A 27,418-nucleotide genomic window follows, 5' to 3' on the forward strand; every position below is an offset into this window, starting at 1 on the left:
AGAGGCATTACAAAAACTAGTTAACAGATTAGTGGAAAACAGTGAAAAATATGGTTTAACCCTTAAACCTGGGTGATGTTCCGCTGCTGTGCAAGTGTCATCTTAACCTAACATAATATAAGCAGGGGAAGTGGTGTCCCAAATCTATTAGAGGTATGCCATCCTAAGCAAATAAGGGACGGAGTTAGGAGTGATCCCAGGTGATGTTTCTGAACGTTCTTAATTTTTGCGGCATATTTTGAAAGTCCAGGCGAGAAGAAATACTTTGTATGGGATATTTATGTACAGTAATTGGCAATTCAACTCACGTGCATTTGTCTCAAGACTTGTGCTCCATGGTCAGTTACCTGCCAGATGTTGTGAGGGATGCATGTCCTTAGACTTATCTTTTGACCAACCTCACTCCTCCACACCCAAGCACAAGCAAAGGCATTTGCTTGACAGTAGTGCTGTTTGTCAACAGTTGCTTGATTTGAGTGGCATTAATATAATATCAGGTGATGAAGACAATGATGGGGAGGAAACAGAACTCAGATGATGTTGAGCTTGTTGAGGCAATGAGGACAGTGATAGGCTGGTGCTCCTTCCCCTCCCCACCCCACCAGCCACAGTGAACCACAGTGCAGAGATATGGCAACTTGGTGCAAAGAGTGTGGAGTTGCTGTGTGCATTCCTTATTACAAATACTTCCACACAATCAAGTAATTCTAAATTCAGTAGAAGTGCAGCAAATAGTTTATTTGAAATTAGTGAAAAGTTTTGTGCTCCCAGAATATTCCTACTGTTTAGTATTTTATTGTTATTCTGAGTAAAATAGAGATATTTTGTGTTTTATGGTAGCTATTGGATAAATATATGATATAAAAGTGACTTCAAGTAAGAATTGTATGTTGCAAGTGTGTCTCAAAATCACTTCCTGCTTGCTGTGGGTGCACAGGGGTAGCTTCATACTAGATATATTTCATCACTCTACACTGTTCATCAACACTCCAGACAACTCTCAAACTATGCTACAATGAAAGTTGGATGTACGTACATTCTTCTACTATTTTTATTATATCTATTAACCCATTTATAAGGTGACAATGGATTTTATTTAATGTTTATTTTTTTTTACTGAAATATGCCTGTGTGGGGGTTCAGTGGGTCTTAAGATGCCTGGGAATCTAAGGGTTAAGAGTTAATGTTGAAAAGACGAAAGTAATGGATGTTTTAAAATTAGAAATACTGTAAATCCTCAAATAAACATTATCGTAGGCAACAGGGAACTTAAAGTGGAAAATTGTGTGTATTTGGGAAGTAACATCAATTGTGGTGGTGGATGTATAGAAGAAATAAAAACAAGAATTAGGCAAGCACAAACAGCATTAGATAATCTAAAAGACTTTAACGAAGAGAGACATTGACTTTAATTTGAGAAAAAAGGCTGCTGAAAGGCTTTATATGGCAAGGACTATTGTATGGGTCAGATGTGTGGACACTTTCAGCAGACACCAGAAAGAGGTTGGAGGCCTAAAACATGTGGTGTTATAGGCGAATGCTAAGAATAAGCTACACTGACTGGAAAACAAATGAAGTATACTGAGCAAAAACTTCAAGAGAAATACAGTACGGTGGTCCCTCGGTTAACGAACACAATTCGTTCCAGAAGGTCGTTTATTAACCGAAACCATTGTTTCAATGGGATTTTGGGTAATTGGTTCCAGCTCACCAAAAATTACATACAAAGTAAAAATAAATGCAGTAAAGTACACTTACTTTGAGGTGTGTATGTAAAAGGCCTAATTCAAGATTATTTTCTTTAAATCAACACTGCACTGCACTATATATTGTCATTATGTAAAATAAGTTTCAGAATGACCAATAATTGTACTAAAAACGTAAAAATAGTTTATGTTCAAGAGAGCCACAAGCAAGATGTTACTTCTACTGACCAGAGATACAGAGTGATGCCTGTTTGGTGAGTAGAGTGGCTGTTTGGCGCACTAAAAACTCGTTTCCTGTACTTCAATTATGTTAAATAATTGTTAAAATGACTAAAAATTTTAATATAAAACTTGGAAAATTATTGAATAGTACAACCTTCTTGATATTTACTCAAATGGGAACGAATTTAAGCCTAGAACCGATTACTGTATTGGCTGACTAATATTCCAGCTGGTGAGCAAGTGAAAACATGTTGACATGATTTCGTAAAAATTTCGTTAACTGAATTTTTGTTCGTTAACCGAATTGAAGATTCTTATGGAAGGTAATTTGTTAACCGAAATTTCGTTAACCGAGGGATCACTGTACGTGAAATGTACATAAAAAGAAAAAATGAGATACTTAAATCTGATACAAGTAATTAGTGATTAAGGGATAAAAACAAATACTAATTGGCAAAGTTGAGGGTAGGAGGGCCAAGGGAAGGCAGAGACTGGGTCCTCAGAGAGATGCAAAACCTTGGAGGATTGGTAAAAACAGCCCGAGAACATTTAGAGTGGAGGACTGTGGTCGCCAACCCTCAGATATTAGGATGGCACTCTGGTTGATTGATTGATCGATGTCACAAATAAAAAAAATCAGGGTTAAAAGGTTTTCTGATAGAAGGTAGAGGGGTAGACTTCAGAAGCTGACGGATAACATATTTAATTGAACTGATAAGTTGCTTAGGTCTAGATTTGTAACTGTAGATGGTGTCAGAGGATTAAGGGAAGACTGTATGCAATGAAAGACTTCGTGTCACCTTGGCTCTGTGGATCAGTTGGTAGAGCAAATGCATATTGAGTGAAGGATCACAGGTTGATCAACGTAGGAGTGAAAAATTTACTCCCTCTTCTTGTGCAGTCACTGATCTTTGTACACTTAGTGATGAGTGGTGTACACTTACTGATAGTGGAACAACCTTTTTATGGACTAGCATCTTGTGGTATCCCACTATCTGCATCATTCTAAACTTTAGGAACTCAAGAACATGTCCAGCCACCTTGCACCATAGCAGGAAGAGGCTTGGATGGAGGGAAAATCTTTGTTTTGTAATTAATTTTGTATCTTAAATATATTTCATCTTTTTTGTTCATTTATAAGAATGAGGAAGAGAAACACTTCAGTAATTCATACTATTTTGTAAAGATACTTTATAATTGGTTGTAACAGTATTTTTATTTTCGATCAGCTAGAAATCAGTTGGTGTCTTATTTGATTCATGATATCCAGTGTGAGATTTTATCAGTAGTATAAATATTCATCTATCATTTTGTTGTAAAAATGAAAGACTCGCAGGTATCCAGTTTTAAGGAAGGCAACTCTCTCCTGTCTCACTTGGTCAATGTTAGATAACTTCAGGGACATTTTGTTGATGTACTAATCCATTTCATGAGTGCAGTCTGAAGGGAAGAAATCACACTTTTCTGAATGACTAGTAAACAAGTGCTTGAAGAATGGATTACAGTACAGTAATATCATTTATAAAGGTAAAGTGCCAGCCCACTTTGGGCAACTCTGGCAGCCACAAAATCCCACAGAAACAAAAATGACAAACTAAATTTTCTAATATCTTTTATGCATTTTGTACAGGTCAGCTGTGAGTGTAGAGCCAACTCATGTAGAAATTGTTGATGAGTATGGAGGTCGGCATCGTTTAGACCTGAAGATACTCGCAACAGATGACACATGGGGAGCGCCATCCTTGCTCTCTGCTCGAGTTCACCAGGGCAAGGGCTCAGCAGTCTTTTCACAGGTGATGGATGATTCACTGTTAATTTGTAATAAATTTTTCTTTGTCTAACCATAACTTTCTAGCTTTATTCCCTGTGCTGTGTGTCTCTTGTTATTGCACTTTCCCATTAGGTTGTTTGGCCATACTACCACACTCCCATTTGATGTGTTAGGGGATGATTTTATGATCAATCGTCTTGCCCCCATTGCAATCATCTTCAAAATCAGGAGATTAGAAGCAAATGTAGCTTTCTGGAGGCAGGAGGTCAAATGGAAACTGAACCACAGGTAACTTTTGTTTATTGCAAATTCACATATTTGCAGTTTTTATTTTAAACAATCTAGTTTGTATTCCCAAAAATATTCTGCAACGTACTTAATACAGAAAAAAATACAATATATATAACCAGTAATTTGAATTAAATTAAACGACAAGCTGAATAATAAGGTAAAGATAAGTATTGTACTGTATATGATGGGTAGTTGGTATTAATAAGCTCAAATTATTACAGTAACAATCAGTTACTAATTCATAAATAACAAATAAACAATAGTACAGTACTGTATTGTGTCGAGTTAAAGTAGGAATGTCTGAAGCAAGAGTGGGACTGTGAGAGACATCATTTTTGGGGGGTGAACGGTCTTCATCCCTCCTCCATCAGCACCAGTCTTCTCACTCCATCACGCATTTAAGAAAAAGTTACCCTCATTGTACAGAACTAAACAAAGAATTTATTTGAAATACGCTGTAACATTCAATGCCATAACATGCTGACCACTGGTGCTAGTTATGCAGACTTTTCCCAATTGAAAAGCCATAATTTTGAGCAACATATTACTCTACTTTAGTGTACTCAAATGTATTAAGCTAAATGACTAAAATTTTTATCTCTTTTGCAAACTATGATATGTTTATACTCAAATTAATCACCATCTTGCAAGGACTCCAACAATGCAAGTTATATTCTGCTACGTCAGTGGAGGGGGAGGGGTCAAGGACTTGGAATTATACAAGACGGAATCCAAGTTTTTTACTAACAAAATGTCACTGACTTGACTTAGCAGAATATAACTTGTATTGCTGGAATTCTTGCAAGATAGAAATTAATATAAGTATAAACATTCCATAATTTGCACTAGACAGGACAAAAAATTTATTAATTAACTTAGTACATTTGAGTACAATTTGTAGATTAAAGTATAGTCATGTTTTGCCCTAAATTATGGCTTTTTAATGGGGAAAACAAGAGGTTTTTGCTTATCAGATTGTCCAATACAGGTTGTACCTCTCTAGTCCGGCAACCTCGGGACCTGACCAGTGCCAGACCATGGAAATTCACCCTTTTCCTGGATAGATAGTGACTTGTGCTTATGCTTGGAAGCACTCGCACCACTTTCTCTGCATCATGGTCTCTTTGAAGACATATTGAAGGGTTAAATGCCGTATAGTAGGTTCTCAAATTTCGCGAGTTTTTAATTCTTAAAGTATTTTATTGGAACACACAAAAAAATAAATAAATAAAAATTTTGACGGCGGAAACTTGAATTTCGACGGGTTTGAACGGCCCGCCAACGTGCAGACGACGTGCATAATCGTGTAAACAGCGTCATTTCTCTTTTGTACAAAAGATTCATTATTGTTTATTACTGAATGTCTTTTTTATTGAATTAATGTTTATGTGTGCAAAATGAGCAATACAATTCATTAATAATACGTAGAATATTAAAACACACGAGGAAATGACACAGCATTGTTTTCGTTGATTACAAAACCAGTGACTGACTGGTTCTACATATAAAACTGAAGAAAATAAGACCTTGGTTGTAGCTGTAGTAAAATTAATATGGTTGTTTTAGCTAATGTTATTTAATGTTAATAAATGGAACAATAGAAGTAGCTAACGATAATGGTAAAGAAAAAAGAGAGATCGCGTATGTAAGTGCGCATGCCTACACGTGAAAACATATCGTCATTACTTTACATAAGAATATGAAAGCAACACTTATTTACTGTTCATATATATTTCAATTAATGTTTCTGAATTTGCTTTTATTGAATTAATGTTTGTGTGTGCAAAATTAACAATACAATTTTTATTAATAATACGTGGAATATTAGAGGAGACGAGACGGCTGCCGGCATTGTTTATGTTAAAGCTTACAAAACCAGTAACTGATTGGTTCTACATATAAAACTGAAGAAAATAAGACCCCGATTTTAGCTGTAGTAAAATTAATATAAAAAAAATAATATGGTTGTTTGAAGTACCTGTAATGTTATTTAATGTTAATAAATGGAACAATATAAGTAGCTAACCATTAATGGTAAAAAAAAAGTGAGACTGCGCGTATGTAAGTGCGCACCTGTGAAAACATATTGTCATTACTCTACATAAGAATATGAAAGCAACACTTATTTACTGCTCATATATATTGAAGGATTAAGTGTTGTACTCTGTATAGACAAGCAGAGAGAGAGAGAGAGAGAGCAGCCGAACTGCCGGATGTAAACAAACCTTAATTTCCCGCGGCTTTGTTTTTTTTTTTTACGGGGATTAGCCCACCTGGGCATAGGTCACCGACCCACATTGGGGCCTGAGGGGCAAAAATTTAAAACTCCTGTAATAATAATAATAATAATTCAGATAAGTAAAAAAAAAAAAAAAAAAAAGCTGCCTATCTACCTATTGGACAAACTAAAATCGTTCCGGACCACGGGAGTTTCCGAACCACAGAATGCCGGACTAGAGAGGTACAACCTGTACTACTACTTTTTTACACTCCATGTGTGAAAAGGGTCACAAATGGTCACCTGTAGCAAGCTGTTCAAGGTTTATCACGTAAAGATCTAAAAACATTGTTCACTGTAACTATTGTTGTAGCATAGTGTACATAAAGGCAACAGTGGTTGGAGGGCCCCACTGCCCAATGAATTTCTCAGCTTTCAACCCTCGTTTGTGATTGTTTCACAACCACGACAACCGCGTGGGTTCGTGTAATTATTTTGGTATTGGTGGTTGTGATAAGTTATATGGCTGCTCAGCAGTTGTGGTTGCAGTTGCAAAGCTTCGTGACATCACTAGTGTATAATGCGTCTCCATATGTCCTGGTTTATTCACTGATCAGTTGTTTAAGTGCAAGAGTAGCCAAATCGAGCCATCATGTATCAATTAATTTTAAAATAGAAATTATAAAATAAAATGTAATAAGACAATGGATTAGTAGTGCTGTTAATGTGTGTGCTGTGTAGGTGTCTTGGCAGTTCATAGCTTAGCATGAGGGTGAAATACCTACTCCTCGCCCTCCTCCCATTCCTACGAGCCACACTAACTCACAGGGACATAAAAATTTGTTATTCTGTGTATGCTTTTGACCATATTATATATATATTTTTTGCACATTCTGTTGAAAGATTGTGTGTGCATGTAACAAAGTTAAAAAAAAAATATGCATGTCTACCCAAAATGGCTTGTAGTGACAGCCGGGAGATTGCAACTTATCATGCAAGATAAATGAAATTACAGTAGAATCCCAGTTATCTGGTATCTGGGTAACTGTTGGATTTAACTACTCTAACTGGCACCAAAATGAAATAATAATAATAAAAGAAAAAATAATTCCCCTAAAATTAGCTTGTATCGTAAGTTTGAATACTGCGTGCAGTGGGGATGAGCTACCATATTTATTGCTATGAAAAACAATAAAATCGATGCATAGCATTACATAAAATACAATAGCACATATTTTATGTACAAAAAAAGCTACTTCCACACTCAAACCATCCTCTGCAACGCGACCCATTTCGGCCCAGCAGTCAAACAGCCGACTCATAGATATGTGGGTGCTGCTCTGCACTGTATGTATGCCATGAGGTCACATCAGGAGTGAGTGCAGCAACACAGTTATAGCCCACCGCCTCCCCACACATTCACACCCACACTCTTCATTTTTCTTATTTTATAGTTTTATATTAGTATATTTTCTTTATTCCCAAGCCACAGTATTGTACTGATTTTTCCACAACTCTTACAGATTCATTGCAAGTAACAATATACAAGGCTGGCGATTCGGCAATATAACTAGCTATTAGCCAAGGCCTTGGCTGCAGATGCCTCCACACACATTCACTTCTCACACATACACATCCATGCTTTTCATTTTTATTGATTTACAGGTAGTTCTGCTATAACGCGATAGTTGTGTTCTTGTAAAACATCGTGTTATAGAAATTCGTGTAATAGAAATAACAGGGCTTATGGAGAAAATAGGGTTAGGTGCAGATTACTCCAAATCGAAAAAAAAATTTCGTAGTTAGCCTAACACAAAGGATAGCACAGTCTAAATAAATGTTACATTCACATCTAATAATGAAATCATACAGTAAATGTTACGCTTTACCTTGAAAAAATATGAATATAACTTGATGGGGGAGAAGGGTGATGTTGAGGCTGAGGAGTCATGAAACATCAAGGTTTTCTTCAAATGTTATAGCCTTTCTTTTACGATCACCACCGGAAATGCGATCACCAGAGTGCTTCCCAGAGATATTCTTCTTTTCCATAGTCACAAAATTGGAGAAACATTAATCAGAATTCACTGAGGACACTTAAAAACTTCACACGTGTTTCAAACAAAGTGTGGAGTAAACAGAGCGCGCGGGTCTAAAACGCTATGTATTTTGTTTTTCTCTTATTTAGAATTTTACATTTTACATATACTGTACAGGTATACTGTATACAGTAGTACCCCGCTTAACGCGCTTTCACTTAACGCGTTTTCGCATATACACGGTGCCTTGCCAAAGCTGAACTTTCACTTAACGCGGCATTTTTCATCATATACGCGGTGAGTGTCCGGCTCAGAGCTATTTTTAGATTCGCCCCACCCGCCACCCTGCCTGACTGCCTGTTTTAGCTCATAAAATTCATACAAATTACCCAGCCAGAATATAATTTACATTGCTGGAATTCTTATAATTTGGTGATCATTTTGAATATAAACAACATATATTTTGCATTAAACATACAATTTTTAGATAAAAATTGTTCTCTAGGTAATTATGTTATCTTTTGTCCAAAATATATGACATTTATATTCAAAATATTCCTGGTCTTACAAGGAATCCAGCAATGTCAATTATATTATCCTAACTTTAGTTTGAGGTATTATTTATTAAAATTTAGTGGTTATCCCACACATCTCCTTGGGACGGTTGGTGGGGGGTGGGGGGGAGGGAGGGACCGACCGACCGACCATCTGTTACCCTGTGAAGAATTATTTTTTTTTTTATTAACTGAAGATATTTGTTTTAGCTCATAAAATTCATACAAATTACCCGGTCAGAATATAATTTACATTGCTGGAATTCTTATAATTTGGTGATCATTTTGAATATAAACAACATATATTTTGCATTAAACATACAATTTTTAGATAAAAATTGTTCTCTAGGTAATTATGTTATCTTTTGTCCAAAATATATGACATTTATATTCAAAATATTCCTGGTCTTACAAGGAATCCAGCAATGTCAATTATATTATCCTAACTTTAATCTGAGGTATTATTTAATACTAAATGTTAAAAACTCTTGAATGGAGGATTGGTGGGGGGTGGGGGGAGGGTTGGGACTGACCACGCGGTTGGAAGAGGGGGGGAAGGCAAGGTGGGGTACTTTGATTGACAGATAGTGTCGAAGAATATTTTTTTTTTTTTATTAACTGAAGATATTTGTTTTAGCTCATAAAATTCATACAAATTATCCGGCCAGAATATAATTTACATTGCTGGAATTCTTATAATTTGGTGATCATTTTGAATATAAACAACATATATTTTGCATTAAACATACAATTTTTAGATAAAAATTGTTCTCTAGGTAATTATGTTATCTTTTGTGAAAAATATATGACATTTATATTCAAAATATTCCTGGTCTTACAAGGAATCCAGCAATGTCAATTATATTATCCTAACTTTAGTTTGAGGAATTATTTATTACTATACCTGGTTTTCCCCCAAAAATTTCTCAGAGGGAAGAGCCAGTGAGTGTAGTGTGAGAAGAGGGGGAGGGAGTTGAGTCCATTATTTGAATGGACATTAACTTGGCGACTGTATTTCTCTATTTCTCTTAAGTATTAATTGTGTGCATGTACCATCATAAAATTAAGATGTTATTTTTACTACAACATAGTTATTTGTCGTCAAAAAGTGGAGTTTGGGGGTCGGGCTGGGTTCTATTGGAATTAATCCCATATGTTCTGTTATTCACTTAACGCGGTTTTCACTTAACGCGGGACCCTCTGGGTTCAATTGACCGCGTTAAGTGGGGTACCACTGTACATAAATATTACATAAATTATTTCTGCAATTATTCACAAACAAAACTCATAAATCAATTGAACATGTGATGTCGAACGTGAACTGTAAACACTGCATAACCCCGCGCCAAGCCACAATGTACAGTACACTTTAAACGCTACTTATTTTGTTTTTCTCTCATTTAAAATTTTACAATTTACGTATACTGTACAGGTATTTCTTCACAAACAAAACACATACCTGTAAATCAATTGAACAAGTGATGTTGAACGTGAACTGTAAACATTGAGCCAAGCCACAACACTGTACAGTACACTTTAACACTTTAAACGCTACGTATTTAGTTTTCTCTTTTATTTAAATTTTTACAATTTACATATATATACAAGTAAATTGTAATTTACATATTATTCATATTATGCTTCAGCGCCCACAAAACATGTCCTAGTCGTCCGTTTTCTTTTTGTGTACTCGCTCAGGGACTCAAGTATTTCTGTATATAACACAGGATGATAAGGGAATTTTTATTTATTTGTTTATTTATTTATTTATAATATACTGTAATATATTAAATATACTGCAAGTATTTTCTTTAATTTATATACATTTATGTACATTTATGGTGATCGTTAAGGACCAAACTCCTAATCCATGACGTGACTTTTGTTCATCATTTATATCCTAAATTTACCACTGTCGGTAGTTTCAAGAATTAACGCAGTCATTTACTGAATATTCTTTGCAAAAAATAAATTTCAAATTAATTATTTATAGGAGATAAGTATTATGATCAGTAAATATACAGATATGCATTACTGACCACCTCCGAACACAAGGACGGCTAAAAATAGCCACAGGCGGTCACAGTCAAGGTCACTTTCCCTTTCTTGTCACTGTAGGACCTTGTGAGTGGTTTACTGTATACATAAATATTACATAAATTATTTCTGCAATTCTTCACAAACAAAACACATAACTCAATTGAACATGTGATGTCGAACGTGAACTGAAGCCATAACAACCGTTCGAGTGGAATCGTGTTAGAGCAAACGAGTTCGCGTTTTACAAATATCGTTCCTCAATTCATAAATCGCGTTAGAGCAAATTCGCGTTGTCAAAACACACGTTATAGCAGAACTCACTGTATATTATATTTTCTTTATTTCTAAGCCATATTAGAATATTGTAATGATTTTTCAACAACTTTTATAGTTTCATATAAAAACTTGTTCGGGCTCTTCAGGAGCTCAGAAACAGAACATATTTTTCCCCATAAGTTATTAATATCAATATAAGATCGATCACTTTTCAATGGGTTTTTGAGTCCCCGAACCGCATTGCACAATGGTCATTACCTGTACAGTATTAAATACATCAGGTGTTATGTACAGTACAATAATTGTGATTTAAGATGGAAGAATTTTTTGCTGTACATACATCAATATTCATTAACCATTCAGTACTTTTTATGCTGTTATTATCCATTAGAAATAAGAAGCATTAGTAGTGAATTATATACCGATTTATGACACAGTAACCTGGCCTGTATGCCACGCCCCTCTTCTATACTCATAGCTGAGATTGGTTCATAGAAAATTCAAACTAAATGTGTTCACAATTGGTAAGCAGACCTGTTATTATAAGAACATAAGAATGGAGGAAACTGCAGCAGGCCAATTGGTCCATACTGGGCAGTCCCATTTACACCCAACCCCTATTGCTCATATATCCATCCAACCTATGTTTGAAGCTATCTGTACTATCAAAATGCAAATCATTTCAAGGCATGAGCACCTCAGAGAGGATGTTAGAAAATTTGAAATATTAATTTTAAATGGTCAATATAAGTACGAGCTTATATACACACAGTCCGAGGGGAGGTAAAACGTTCAGAACAACCAATCAGCTATTTGTAGCTGTAGACGAGGGGCGTGGCTTACGGGCCAGGTTAGCAAGGAAATACTGTAATTCATTCACTTCATCTCTCATTGCCATACCCTTACTTGTGAAATCTTAACATAAAGCTGATGGATGTTAGCCTACACCCTACCCATTTTATAACTAGAATTCTAAATCTGTAAGTGAGTAAAAACTTTCGTCTTTGTCACAGGTACACTTGGAACGGGATCCAAGAGAGTGTTTCACAATGGCTGGAATTACAAGTAAACTCTCCATTAGCAATGAAGCCCGACTAGAGATACTGAGGGATCTGTTGTCCACAGAACTATGTCTCGATACTAATATGTCCACTTCAGCTACTAGCTACAGTCCAGCATATTTCTTAGGGAGGCACGAGGTTAGTATCAGTAAACGACTTTCGTACTTATTCATTGCTCTTACCACCTTACAGAAACTTGTAACATGTAATGCATTTGTGTTAGACTTGTCCTTTTGTCCTGAAACTACATATCTTGAGTCTGCACCTTAGCCATTACTGTAACTTCAGACTGATATGATTAACCCTGCTGCTGAATAAAATTGTCTAGAGTTAGCAAAATAAAATATTAGAAGTGGCAACCTGTAGTGAAGAGGTTAAAACATTTTTTCTCGACTCTTTCAATCTTATTCATTGTGATTCATTCAGTCCTACTACAGTACTGTAAAATATGTTGTACTCCTCTTTCACAACAACTCCCCATGTATTATATGACATGAAGAACTGGAGAAGATGAAATATGGGTATATGGTACAGTACTGTAAACATAAATTAATAATGTTCTCGAATGAGAATACTTTCATATTCCATATATTATGTATGTTTGTACTGTACTGTATTATTCTGCACTGTTCAAGTTTAGCAGTCTTCTAATTGAATAAATTTGAGTAAGAAATACTTTTATTTCTATTACAGCTTAAGCAAACACTCATCAATAAACTGAGGCCACATATGGAGAAGCAGGAGTTGAGGAGATCGCAGCTGACCATCCAATTTGTGACCTCTGGTATGACTGCCAGACAACCAGATGATGATGTATTGCCACTCTTAATGAGTGCTTGCCCTTTGACTTTCTCCACTGTTAAGTACTTTGAGGTGTGTTACCATAGAGATGGATTGGATTGGACTTAGAGAGTGATATATATATATATGTGTGCGTGCATGTGTGTGTGTGTCATAAGTCTGAATGGTCATAAGTCCTCACTTTACGCGGTCCCACATTCCGCGTTTCCACGTTTACAGGGTGCCCTGCCAGAACCCAGGATGCTCACATTCCGCGGTGGGTGTACCCCTTTACACGGGTGAAGTATAATTTTTTTATTTAGCTCATAAAATTCATACAAATTATCTGGCCAGAATATAATTTACATTGCTGGAATTCTTACAATTTGATGATCATTTTGAATATAAACATCATAGATTTTGCATTAGACATGCAAATTTTAGATATAATGTTTACTCTGAGTAAATATGTTATCTCTTGTGCAAAATATATGACATTTATATTCAAAATATTCCTGGTCTTACAAGGAATCAAGCAATGTCAATTATATTATCCTAACTTTAGTCTGATTTATTATTTATTACTAAAAAGGTAAACAGTCTGGTATTCCCACACATTCATCTGGTAGGGAGGGAGGGACCGGCGACTGACCACCTGGCATCAGGGTGTGAAGAATATTTATTTATTTTTTTATTAACTGAAGATATTTGTTTTAGCTCATAAAATTCATACAAATTACCCGGCCAGAATATAATTTACATTGCTGGAATTCTTACAATTTGATGATCATTTTGAATATAAACATCATATATTTTGCATTAGACATACAAATTTTAGATATAATGTTTACTCTGAGTAAATATGTTATCTCTTGTGCAAAATATATGACATTTATATTCAAAATATTCCTGGTTTTACAAGGAATCCAGCAATGTCAATTATATTATCCTAACTTTAATCTGAGGTATTATTTAATACTAAATGTTAAAATCTAATTTTTTCACCCAACCTTTCTCTTGAAGGGAGGATTGGTGGGGGGGGAGGGTTGGGACGGACCGACCATCTGGCCCCATCTGGCCCGGTTGGCAGAGGGGGGGAGGTAAGGTGGGGTACTTTGATTGACAGATAGTGTCGTGAAGAATATTTTTTTTTTTATTAACTGAAGATATTTGTTTTAGCTCATAAAATTCATACAAATTACCCAGCCAGAATATAATTTACATTGCTGGAATTCTTACAATTTGATGATCATTTTGAATATAAACATCATAGATTTTGCATTAGACATACAAATTTTAGATATACGTAATGTTTACTCTGAGTAAATATGTTATCTTTTGTGCAAAATATATGACATTTATATTCAAAATATTCCTGGTCTTACAAGGAATCAAGCAATGTCAATTATATTATCCTAACTTTAGTCTGATTTATTATTTATTACTAAAAAGGTAAACAGTCTGGTATTCCCACACATTCATCTGGTAGGGAGGGATGGTGGGGGGTGGGAGGGAGGGAGGGACCGGCAACCGACCACCTGGCACCACAGTGTGAAGAATATTTTTTTTTTTTTATTAACTGAAGATATTTGTTTTAGCTCATAAAATTCATACAAATTACCCGGCCAGAATATAATTTACATTGCTGGAATTCTTACAATATGATGATCATTTTGAATATAAACATCATAGATTTTGCATTAGACATACAAATTTTAGATCTAAAGTAATAATTTGGTTTACACAAAGCAAATATTTTATCTTTTGTGCAAAATATATGAAGTTTACATTCAAAATATTCCCTGACCTGCAAGGAATCCAGAAATGTCAATTATATTATCCTAACTTTAGTCTGAGGTATTATTTATTACTAAACGTTAAAATCTAGAGTTTTCACCCAAACACTAATCAGAGAGGTAGGAACTAGTGAGCTGGGAAGAGGGGGGAAGGGGGATTTGAGTCCATTATTTGAATGGACATTAACCTGGCGACTGTATTTCTCTTAAATATTAATTGTGTGAGCATACCATCAAAAAATTTAGATGTTATTTTTACTACAACATAGGTATTGTGTCGGAAAAAGTGGAGTTTGGGGGTCGGCCCAGTCTCTATTGGAATTAATCCCATATGTTCTGTTGTTCACTTTACGCGGTTTTCACTTTCCGCGGTACCCTGTGGGTTTAATTGACCGTGTAAATCGGGGTACTACTGTATATATATTAATAACCCTATGTTGCTAAAAAAGAATTCATATGGCATATATAACCCTGAGAGTGTTAAGTCTATGCTAAAAATTACAATAGGTTCAGTGTTCTTACGTAGGTAGCTTGAGTCAGAAATTCCCCATCCTCTTGAATTTTTCACTTTGCAAAATAGACAATACTGACTCCTGCCGAACCTGGATTTTTGATCAAACTGGACAGTCCTCAGGCATTGGGGCAAAAGTCAGTCTCAGCTACAGGAAGCCATGCTTTTTAGATTTTGATTCTGAACTCTGTAAAGGCTTTGACTTTGAAGCCAGAAACATAGCACCACCTTCGGCTTCGAAGCCACAGGCCTGGTTTTGGATTTTCATCTTCATGCATATTAAATTAATGGTGGATTCAAGGTAGTGCAATTTTGACCTGACCTGACAAATGACATGGGTTGTCGTGTCGGTACCGAAATTACTGAACATCATGTTAGTGACCAGTACCGACATGAGAACATACAGTACAAGGTATTATTATAGGTCACTTAGATCAGAATTTCCACCCCAGGTAGTGTCAGGGAGGGTAAACTTTAGGTGAGGCAGATCAAATGTGAGTTGGCCATGTGACCTTGATCTGACCTTTCATGAATTGAGATCCACACTGACATGACAAGTTATCCCTGCTGATCCACTCTCACAAATACCTGACCTAAACATCGGAAGAGATCAAAGATACCAAACAGTTATTTCTCTGTGATTGTGACTGTAAATTAATATGTTTATGTATTATGGATAAAATATATTTTGCAAAGATAAATTGTTTCTGAAAGTAACCATTTTCAGGCAATTGGTGAGAGTAAAAAATTAACCCAAGAACAATCCACTTAAAATAAAGTCAGCTAACTCAAAGTCTTGCTGCAACTTAGAGTATGATATGTATTCCCATCAACATGTAAGGTAGTACAGTATTCTGTATTATATAAATAATGGTGTTAAGCTTTCATGAAGCCTTGAATTGCCTTGGCTTTGGTTTAACCTTCATTATATTCCAATGGCTTTTCGTCCCTATGTGTGACAGCCTTCCACCCCAATTAGTCCGGATAAGAAGAAGTTTACTGAAAATTAATGAAACTGTAATTTGCAATTTGATAATTCACGATGTCCTCTGGTACCTAACCTGCGAATTATTGCAATGCCACTGTACCTGTATTTTATAAAACAGGTAGTTGTTTGATTGTGCAATTTTGGCATCCCTGGTATACATGTGCACACTTTGAGGTTAGGAATTTTGTTAAATATCTAAATTAGACAAATTGCAAATTATAGCATTAGAAATTATGGAAGTTTTGACATAAATAGATAGATAGCTGTGTAGAGCACCAGAGCCATTCATTTACTTAATATCAAGATACCATTTGAAAGCTAACTCCATACCATGAGTCAGTTATTGAATTTATGTGAAATACCGTAATCTGATTCTTTATGTAAGGGATGCACCTCTTCACTAAGTAGAGAGGTCTGGGCAGAAATTCCAAGGATCATATTCTCTCTACATTATATACAGTACTCTTCCGTATTTTGCAGATGTTTGTTTATACAGTAGAACGTCGATTTAAAGCATTTCATTTTAAAATTATTGATTTAAAGCGACACCAGCAATTAAGGACAATGTATTAATTTAAAGAATCTTTCCTATTTTACGCAAGTCATTCTGGTGCATCATATGGAAATTCACACTATTTAAAATTTTGCACCTAATGTTTACCGCCAGACGCATCTCTGGGCATGCTACACAGCTGCCTGCCACCCTCCCACACCCTCATGCATCCTCAAGTCTCGCGCTGACTCTCTAGTGAACGGACATACTGTGTGACTCTATTTCCTTCTACCAAATGCATCAACCATCGACACTATGTCCAAGAGGCCAGTCACATGATCATTAACTACCCTAGATACCAAGAAATCAAGGCAAGCAATTACACTGGAGCAGAAAATCAAGGTGCTGGAAGCAATGCAGCTAGGAAATGGTGCTTCAAGTGTGGGGCGCCAATTTGGACAGTGATGTGGATAATGAGCTGGTCAAGTTGGGCTCAGCATCTTCAATTGCCTAATTAAAGTTGAGTGAAAATCTATTTTAGATAGCATAAAGTAATGAAAAACTAAGTTGAGAGGAAAGTGAGAGTGCTTGGTGAGTCAGACGAGAGGCGGGCGGTGTGCGGCACCAGCGTGGCCACCCTCTCACATCAGCTGATTGCTAATATACAGACCATTTTGCTTCCATTAATTTTAGCTGTGTTGATTTATGAGTTTGTTTTAACATAATACTACAAAAAACAATGTTTGGTTTATTCTAGGAGATGGTCTGAGGTGCAGCTGGGTAGACTCTCAGTCTTTTTAGTATTTTGTGTTTGTCTCAAGTACCAAACTAATTTATTCCATTGAAACAACGCTTCGATTTTGTGTGAATTCGGTTTAAAGCGACCTCTCTTGGAACGTATCTCGTGTTATATCGACGTTCTACTGTACCAGTACTATATACATTACTGTTATTTTTTCTTATTTATTCTTAGTTATTATTTGAGTAGGAAACCTAGCTAACTTAAATTTTCAAAACAAATTCTTGTGGTTTTGTATCAGGCTCTGAAGACATCAGCTATTGGCCGCCTTGTGATCTACTGTGATGTGATGACCTCCAGCATGAAAGTGACTGCAGGCCATCCACCTCTTGTTCATGGCATTGTTGTGCTGCCAACACAACAAACCCAGGGCAAAGGTAAGAAACATGTTACCTTGTAGATTAAGGTATGTTTCTACCATTGTTTTCTTTGAATGTTTCCAAAGAAACAAGTTAGTCAGAGAAGTTACTTCTTATAGGAAGAAGTTCATCATGCCTAAAAACCTTTTCTTTTTAGTAAGAATTAAAATTGCTGAGGTATTCAGGAAATATAATATGATGTTGATGAAGGTTTTGAATAGTACATTATATCTGATCTCTTCTGATCAGACTAATTGTATGGTTTACTTTATATTTGTGCCCATTGAGGATGTTATCAAATACTGTATGAGAGGTTTGTTTCTGCTATTTGTCCTAGCTCAAGCCTTTTGTTTTCTATTCTAGTCTTGCACTCTGGATGAAAGATGAAGAAGCAAATTAAAAGTGTAAGAAATTATGTTTGTGAGAGCACAATGTGAGGTGAAGTTGGTATAGATAATAAGATATGTAGAAATTATATGGGAACATGTAAATGAAATATATGAAATATGTGTTGGACAAAGAACTGATCAAGGTTTGCAAAGTTGGTAGGAACAATTGAGAGAATGGGAAATGAGAAATTGGCAGAAAGAGTGTATGATTCAGAAGTAGACAGTGGCAGGGAGAGAGGAAGACAAAGGAGATTGAAGGATGGGTTGAAGTACTTATAAGTGAAGGATGTGGTCATACAGAAAGCAGAGGGCATAGTGTTGATTGGTTATTGGGGATTTCTATTTTTGCCCTTGAGTTTGACCTGCTGGCAACATAGCAAGAAAAGGCTTACAAGATTAAAAATTGGAGCAATATTCTAGATAGTTTTCTCCCATTTTTACTACAGGTCGTAGTGGGAATTCCTGGTTGTCTCCACTAGGCTGTGCCATGTTCACTACGCAGCTCCACATTGCTCTGTCGTCCAACCTGGGTCAACACCTCACCTTCCTGCAACACCTCATAGCTATAGCAGTGGTGCAGGCGGTCAGAGAGCACCCCGGCTATGCTGACATCCCTATCCACCTCAAGTGGCCCAACGATATCTATGTTGGTACTAACATCAAGATTGGAGGAGTGATTGTTGAGGCAACAACAATTGGCAGTGAAATTATAGCAAATGTTGGTAAGTGTTCAAAAAATTTATTTCTTTGCTCTTATTTTAGTTTATCTTAAAAGCATTTTTATTCACAACCTGTGTTGTATCTTTATCCTTGTTTTGAAAAATAAATATTTTCAAGTTTTCTTTGTCTCTTGTGTTCTTTGTCATTTGCTTCTCTGTACAACATTTTTGCTCATGTTGCTTAGCTTTGAATCTAATATTTACAGTACGTATATCTTATACTAATCATGTTCTTACACAGAAATTTACTTAATAATTTAATGTTAGGCTTAAGCGGCCCCTATGCGATCAATATTATTCATACAATATATTGACTCCTTATTATTAGGCAATATGCATACCCCCTACACGGCTCAATATTATTGCCCCAAAACTTGTCAGTACGACACCAACGCTCATAGAGGTAACATGGCTGACGCAGATATAGCATGTTTAGCCGTTGCAGTAGCTTATTGTGTTCAGAAAATAAAGAATAAGTGTCGGTGGATGAAATAATGGTGCATGAAAAGACATTAGTATAGTCATGGAAATTTGTTAAAGGATATAAGAGTCAGTGAACCACATGATTTCTTTGAACTGGTAATTTTCCTCAATTCCTTTCTAAAGTTGGTTCTCAATGAATTAATTTATTTTTCACATCTTCTCGTGTGGCCTCTGGGTATTTCTCTTCATATTTGTTCATCAAAATATCATATGCATTGAGTCCCCATCATTATATCCTGCTGAAGTAGTTTGTTTAAGGATCTTTTATTGGAGAAGCCTTGTAGAGAATTTATTCAGGAGCATTATGGTACCAAATTCATCTATCTAACACTTAGAAGAGATGCTGTACATAAAAGTTTATGCACTTTTTCACTAGCCGTAAATATATTCACTCATGCCCATGGTGTAAATATAATGGGAGAGTGTTTGTCCATGCGAGATGAGATGATGCGATGTGTAGTATACAGTAGAGTCGAGATGAGATACCTAGTTTATACTCTCTTAGACTCAGAATACTTTCCCCAGCACCCAGAAACATTCCAGGGATGTGCAATAGTGTTTGTCTGCGTGAGGTGCGCAGTTTAGACTCTTTGAAACATTTCCCAGTACCCAGAAAAATTCTGGGGATATGGGATTTTTCCTGGTTTGAGAGAGTCGTCTCGTTACCCGAAAATCTCTCATCCCCAGAGGAGCTGTTCTCCATTTGTTCCGGCTACCGGGGATACAGTATCACTGCAGTAATATCACATGCACTGTCAGCACACATGTGCTAATGCTATGACATTTTATACATACTTACAGTTAATTGTATTTTGTAGTAATTGCATGAAATTTTTAAGAGATATCGTTTCAGGATGTGGAGTGAACTTGTCAAACAGTAACCCCACTTACTGCATAAATGATGCTGTCCGGCAACATAACAAGGAGTACAAATCGTCTCTCTGTGAACTTGACCGAGAAACGTTTTTGGCCAGGGTGTTTAATTCTATTGAAGAGCTTATTGAAACTTTCCAAGCTAAGGGTCCTGGAGCTGTTCAACACATCTATTACAAGTACTGGCTGCACAGGTGAGAAATGCTCGCTTAAGATCCCTAATTTATAAAAAGGTTACATTCCTAAAAAGGTAAATTGATTTTTCCTTACGCGAAGTAAGTTATATACATACAGTATAGAACATTGTCCCAGACAACGTTGTTTCACTGTAACGTTGCTTCTTTGTAGATGTCCATGATTGCAAAAGCGTTGTTTCGTGGCTTGCCCGATTTGTTATAACTTTGGCCTAATATTGTCACCCAGCCAGTAGTGCCGCCCCATCACAGCTATAGCTACATCAAGGGGTTACACTGAGAAGCTCTCTTGATAAAATTATTAGGCATGCTGTGTACTGCATGTATCAGTCATTTATATTTTCAGTTAGTCTTTAATTTATTGCTCAGTAGCAGCTGATGATGTTCATATGTATTTCCTGGATATTCTAAGGAGAATTTGTGCTGTTGCCATATATATATAAATTACCCTGCTTTACGCGTTTTTTTACACGTTTCCATGTTTAAGCGGTACCCTGCCGAACGCGGAATGCTCACTTTATGCGGTGCGTGTACTCTTTTACGCGGAGAGCGGCTGGCAGTCATCTCGCTCCACACCATTTTTGGATTCAAACCTCCCGCCATCTCTCCCGCCCTCTCCTGCCTGCCCTCTCCCGCCATGTTGGGTAAGCGGCGCGAGTAGGTTGCGCAGTGTATGTCTTTGTTGCGTTATCTGTGACGTCATATGACGTATCAGACTGTAATTGGGCCAGGCGTCCTAACCTCCCTCCTCCGCTAGCTGTGATTGGTTTAATGTAATATGACGTGCCCTGCTGTGGGAGCGTTCAAGCCCCTTGACCTACCCACGCCGGTTACACCCCTTCAGGCTACACCGTATATATCGTATATATCGGTATCTATTGTTCCATAAGAATGGCTTCCACCGGCCCACCATCACCACAAAGAAACCTTGCATTACCTGGACCCAGCCACCCTAAGCCAAAGAAGATACGACGTTCCCTAAGCTACGAAATTAAATACAAGATCATCCAAGAGTTGGAAAAAGGAACAAGACAGGTTAACGAATCTACGATCCGGACGATCAAGAAGGATGCAGCCAAGATAAAGGAGCACATGAACATCACAAAGTCTACAGGTGCTACTATGATCAAGTATTGCCACAACCAGGTGCTTCTCAAGACGGAGAATTTACTTGTGAGCTACTTGATTCATCAGGCGCGACGGAACATGGCGGTGGACACACGCTCAGTTAAGGAGTACGCACGTGATCTGTATGCTGCAGTGTCACGTAAGATGGGAATTGCAGAGCCCAAACCCTTTAATGCTTCCTCTGGGTGGTTACAGAGGTTTAAGAAGATGAACAAGATCACCAACATTAATATTGGTGGTGAAGAAGCTAGTGCTGACTGTGTTGCGGCTAGGGATTTTCCTCCGTTTTTACGTGAGATTATGGAGGAAGGACAGTACACCGACGACCAGGTGTTTAACATGGACGAATCTGGTCTTTTTTGGAAAAAGCTACCTTCCAAGACCTTCGTTGTGAAGAATGCCAGCAAGTGTCGGGGCCGGAAGTTGCAGAAGGAGCGCATCACCGTCCTGTTTACCACCAATGCCTCCGCTACCTGTAAGCTCAAGTTATCGGTGATCCACACAGCACGCAAGCCGCACGCCTACAAGAGCATGGACAAGCTAAATGTCCACTGGCTGACCGCACGTAAGGCGTGGATGTTCTCTACTCTGTCCCTCTCCTGGTTTGATGACCGTTTCGTTCCCGACGTGAAGAAATTCTGTGAGCAACAGAATGTTCCATCCAAGATTTTGTTGCTGCTTGACAACGCACCAGGACACTCGCCCCTGCTGTTGGAGCTTCACCCCAACGTAAAAGTGGTCTTCCTTCCTCCCAACACTACGTCATTAATACAGCCCATGGACCAAGAATTGATCTGTAATGTGAATGCAACATTCTCTGCAAAGAAGTTTAAGCTCCTGAACGACCATACCAACACCAAGGATGAGTTGCGTAACCTGGGTGACACCAATAGCAAGAGCGAAGACAACGAGGAACAACAGTTGGCAGAGCAAGAAGTACTTGTGAAACATTTTTGGAGAAAATTCAACGTCAAGAAAGCTGTGGACTTCTTGGTGGAGGCATGGGATCAGCTGTCTGTAGCAACGGTTCGTCATGCATGGAGACATGTGTTGCACGGTATTCCAGGTGGGAGGCAGAGTCAATCTGTGACTGGTGATGTTCAGACTGTTGCAGTAGCAGTGGACCTTGCCAGAGAAGCTGCGCAGAGTGTTACAGCTGCAGGCTTCTCCGAGACCACCAACGACGACATTATGGAGGTGATAAGGGATGCTGATGTGACTGCCGACGAGATGTTAGATGATGATGACGTCAGTGAAGAGGCAGGTGGTGCGTCATCCCAAGAAGAACGCAAGTTATCGCATAGCAATGTAAGGGGTGCCATCGAGTGTGTTGAGAAACTCAAGCTCCTCCTTTCCGACGACCCTGACGATAGCTGGTATGAAGTCTTCACTACCCAGCTGTTGCAGACTATGGCACCCTACATCAAGATGTATCACGACAACATCAACACCAGCCGTCAATAAAGCATTACCGAGTTCTTCGCGTGAACCCACAGCCAGCCCAAGCCAGTGATAGTGACAGAGACAGAGACAGTGATGGTGACTTTGAGGGATTTGTCAGGGAGGCACTGATAAGTGTGGATGACAGTGATGATGACTCACCTGAGGGCCAGTAGCCTGCCCTCTGCCTCGGAACCAGCCTCCATTCCCGTACGCCGACTCATCTCTTGTACTAACGTAAGTGTTAAACCTAACCTTGTTTTTTCTAACCTAACCTACAGTATATTATTCTTTTATTGATTGTTCTCTTCTATATTATGTGTGTGTGTGCATACCATCATAAAGTTAAGATGTTATTTTTACTAAAACGTACGTATTGTGTGGGGAAAGAGTGGAGTTTGGGGGTCGGCCGGTCTCTATTTCAATTAATCCCATATGTTATGTTGTTCACTTTACGCGTTTCTCGCTTTACACGTAGACATACAAATTTTAGATCTAATGTAAGAATTTTGTTTACACAGAACAAATATGTTATCTTTTGTACAAAATATATGACGTGTATATTCAAAATATTCCTGGTCTTGCAAGGAATCCAGCAATGTCAATTATATTATCCTAACTTTAGTCTGAGGTATTATTTATTACTAAAAATGTAAATATACTGTTTTAACCCAAACATTTCTCTGGTAGGGAGGGAAGGTGGGGGTAGGGGGGAGGGAGGGAGGGAGGGACCCAGCGAGCGTGGGAAGAGGTGGGGGGAGCCGAAGGTGGGGTATTTTGATTGACAGATAGTGTCTGGGTGAAGTATATTTTTTTTATTTACTGAAGATATTTGTTTTAGCTCATAAAATTCATACAAATTACCCGGCCAGAATATAATTTACATTGCTGGAATTCTTGCAATATGATAATCATTTTGAATATAAACATCATGGATTTTGCATTAGACATACAAATTTTAGATCTAATGTAAGAATTTTGTTTACACAGAGCAAATATGTTATCTTTTGTGCTAAATATATGACGTGTATATTCAAAATATTCCTGGTCTTGCAAGGAATCCAGCAATGTCATTTATATTATCCTAACTTTAGTCTGAGGTATTATTTATTACGATACCTTAAAATCTAGTGTTTTCACCCAAACATTTCTCAGAGAGGGAGGAGCCAGCGATCGTGGGAAGAGAGGGGGGGGGGAGGGGAGTTGAGTCCGTTATTTTAATGGACATTATGCTGGTGACTGTATTTCTCTTAAATATTAATTGTGTGTGCATACCATCATAAAATTAAGATGTAGTGTCGAATAAAGTTGAGATTGGGAGTTGGCCCAGTCTCTATTTTAATTAATCCCATATGTTCTGTTATTCCATTTACGCGTTTCACGTTTTACGCGGACCTCCGCGGGCTCAAGTGACCGCGTAAATCGAGGTATTACTGTATATTGTAAGCAAATGCATGGCTTATTGATTGAAATTTATTAAAATAAATTTATAATGTTATCTAATTCTAATGCATAATTATTTTTAATTTTCAAATTAGGCTTTGTGTTGACAGATGTGTTGCGTATTCCATAAAATTGTATTATAGATAGTTCATTTTGTTTCATGTTTTATTCATCCATTAAGTTTTTAACATTGAGGGATAACCATGTCAAAAATGAAAAACTTGTTTTTGTAAAGCTAACCATTTGGCTGCTCTATCCAGTGTTGGTACAGGAGGAAACCAGGGACCAGGAAACATGTGGTGTTTGGTAGTGAGGGTCATACTGGATAACACCCTTCTCACGTGTGTCCGGGCCGAGGCTTGAATCCTTGACATATTGGTGAGAATTTCGTGCGTTACTGCTGTACCATCAACACCTCTTGCTGTACAGTTGCAGAAATGTGTTACTACACCCCCCTGTGGTAACCCGTGTCTCCAAACAGCCAACCTATATGACCTATAGCATCCCTATCCACCAATTACGTCCATTGTTAGAAGACCAATACCCATTCATTAAAAAATAGGGATACTACTACTGCGACAGTGCCATTTGGAGATGACTCCTTGTAGCAGAGCATGCCCTTCTCCACCACTGCCCTCACAGATGTACTCCTGTTGATGTTGGATTAATTCTCAGCAAGGAGCTTCATGGCAGTGCTCAACACCTTCAGAGTCAGCGTCATGGGTGCAGGGTTTTCCTCCTTATCTGTTGACTCCTCCATTCTCTGCTCCTGTTCCAGGAGCAGCAGGTTCTCTGTGCTGAGCTCTTCAGAGTAGCTCTCCAAGACCTCAGCCACATTCTCTTCGTTGACCTCCTGGGAGATGCTGGCGATGTCACGGTGTATGGCTACAATATCTGTGAAGCCGCTTAAGTCGTGCACACACTCAGGTCACCCTTTCCTCCACACAGCATTCATGTAGCTTTGCGTGACCTTCCAAATTGCTGCTTCATCAACCTCAATTAGTAGGCTTTGAAGGTTACGATAATGCCCTGATCCATCGGCTGGATGAGTGAGGTGGTGTTGGGGAGCAGAAACATCACACTGACATTGCCAATCCACTTATTCATCATAGGTGGGTATGATGACGCATTGTAGAGGATCAGGAGAAACTTGTTAAAATGACTACCGTAATAATTTTAATATAAAAAATGCAAAAATATTAAAGAGCACAACTTTCTTGATATTTACTCCACTGGAAACGAATGTAAACTTAGAACAGTTTACTGAATTGGCAGACTAGCCCATCAGCTGATCAGCTGATGCTCACAACAAAACGTGTTTGTCGTAAGGATTTCGTTAATCGAAGTTTTGTTCGTTAACCGAATTGAAGATCCTTATAGGAGGTAATTCGTTAACGTAAATTTTGTTAATCGAACCATTCGTTAACCGAGGGACCACTGTACATACATACATACATACATACATACATACATACATGCATACATACATACATCTCAGAGTCAGCTGGTTGACTGCCTGGCTGAACTGTGTCACATCACCAAGAGTATGGTTTGAGTGTCGAAGGAGCTATTTTTTTTACATAAAATATGTGCTATTGAATTTTATGATATATTATGTATAAATTTTATTGTTTATCATAGCAATCTTTTTTTTTTTTACAAAGTGGTTATAGCGCTACTGGTGGCAGACATGCAAATGAATGAATTCAATTGCATTCAGCTTGTTGGACTAAATTAGAATTTTTACTGAACAGGACCAAAGGGGACAAAGTTTGGATACTGAAAGATTCAGACAGTTGAAATTTGGTTAATAGAAAATGCACTTTAGATTAAATAAAGTCTATGATGTTGGATTTACCATAAAAGTAAAGACGCTCTGCCTACAGTGGCCTGACATGAATGGGGGAGGTTGTTGGGTGTTACTGAGTCAGTACCACAGGAGCCAACTTTTACCAAGGAGTGCTCGATATTAATTTTGGTGCCCTAGATACTCTGTGGTGCAATGTATAGCACTTTATACCCAAAACATTGGGGTGCTACAGCACCCTTCCTTCTCACATCCATGTACTAGGGTGGAATGAGAGGGGGAAGATGGTGCAGCACTTGCGAGAAAACTGACTAACCATGGAGTATGTGCAGGAGATGCACATCTGCCGATGGCCGGTCAAAAAAATTCCAACAGCCTAACATAGCTGAATTTCAATCATGAAAAATGAATAAAGGGTCACTATTTATTTTTTGTGAATAAGTGAATTCATAAATATGGAGTTTGCAAATATGGGGGGATAAGTATAAGTATGAAACAATAAATATTTATGTTGCACAATTGGATTTAGCTTTTTAGTTTATTTTCCTTTTATTTTTAATGCATATGAAGCAGTAAAGATTTATGTTGCACATAAGTTTTTTTTATATCTTTGATGCTTATTCTGCTAATCCGTGACTTTCGGAAATTTGGTCATGGTGGGATACCAATTAGCACGAATTTGTGAGGTGAGGGTGTATGATGTGAGGGTTGGAGAAAGATTCCTCAAGTCCCCACTGAATAACATATAGTGCAGTACTGTAGGGTATTATAGGCCTTCCAATCCACCATTTCCTTTCCTGTTGTGTCCTCATACATTCTGGTGTGTCTTCGTAGATGACAAATTTCTTTCTATAGCTCACTAGCAATGATGTCAGATGAAGAATTTTCATGCCAGTAACACCGTTGTTTGACTGGTTCATGTTCATGTCAGTCATCTGGTTGCTGCCAAGGGTTATTTCCTTATGTAGCCAATCCAATATTTCACAATGCTCACATTTAATCTCTTCCTGTGGATTCTTCTCCAGGCATTTTTTATTC

General features: G+C 37.5%; 1 protein-coding gene across 2 annotated transcripts in view; it reads left to right on the forward strand.

Annotated features, from left to right (window-relative positions):
- Positions 1 to 27,418, forward strand: part of LOC121871525 (biotin--protein ligase-like) — a 59,400-nt gene that overhangs the window by 24,087 nt on the left and 7,895 nt on the right. For both annotated transcript variants that reach the window (XM_042373945.1, XM_042373946.1), the window contains 6 exons: positions 3,559 to 3,721; positions 12,131 to 12,316; positions 12,872 to 13,051; positions 17,787 to 17,922; positions 18,740 to 19,015; positions 20,349 to 20,562. In XM_042373945.1, coding sequence (XP_042229879.1) covers positions 3,559 to 3,721; positions 12,131 to 12,316; positions 12,872 to 13,051; positions 17,787 to 17,922; positions 18,740 to 19,015; positions 20,349 to 20,562 — 1,155 coding nt within the window. The remainder of the gene's footprint in view (positions 1 to 3,558; positions 3,722 to 12,130; positions 12,317 to 12,871; positions 13,052 to 17,786; positions 17,923 to 18,739; positions 19,016 to 20,348; positions 20,563 to 27,418) is intronic.

The sequence above is a fragment of the Homarus americanus genome, unplaced genomic scaffold (assembly GCF_018991925.1).
Source record: "Homarus americanus isolate GMGI-L3 unplaced genomic scaffold, GMGI_Hamer_2.0 scaffold45698, whole genome shotgun sequence".
NCBI classification, from domain to species: domain Eukaryota; kingdom Metazoa; phylum Arthropoda; class Malacostraca; order Decapoda; family Nephropidae; genus Homarus; species Homarus americanus.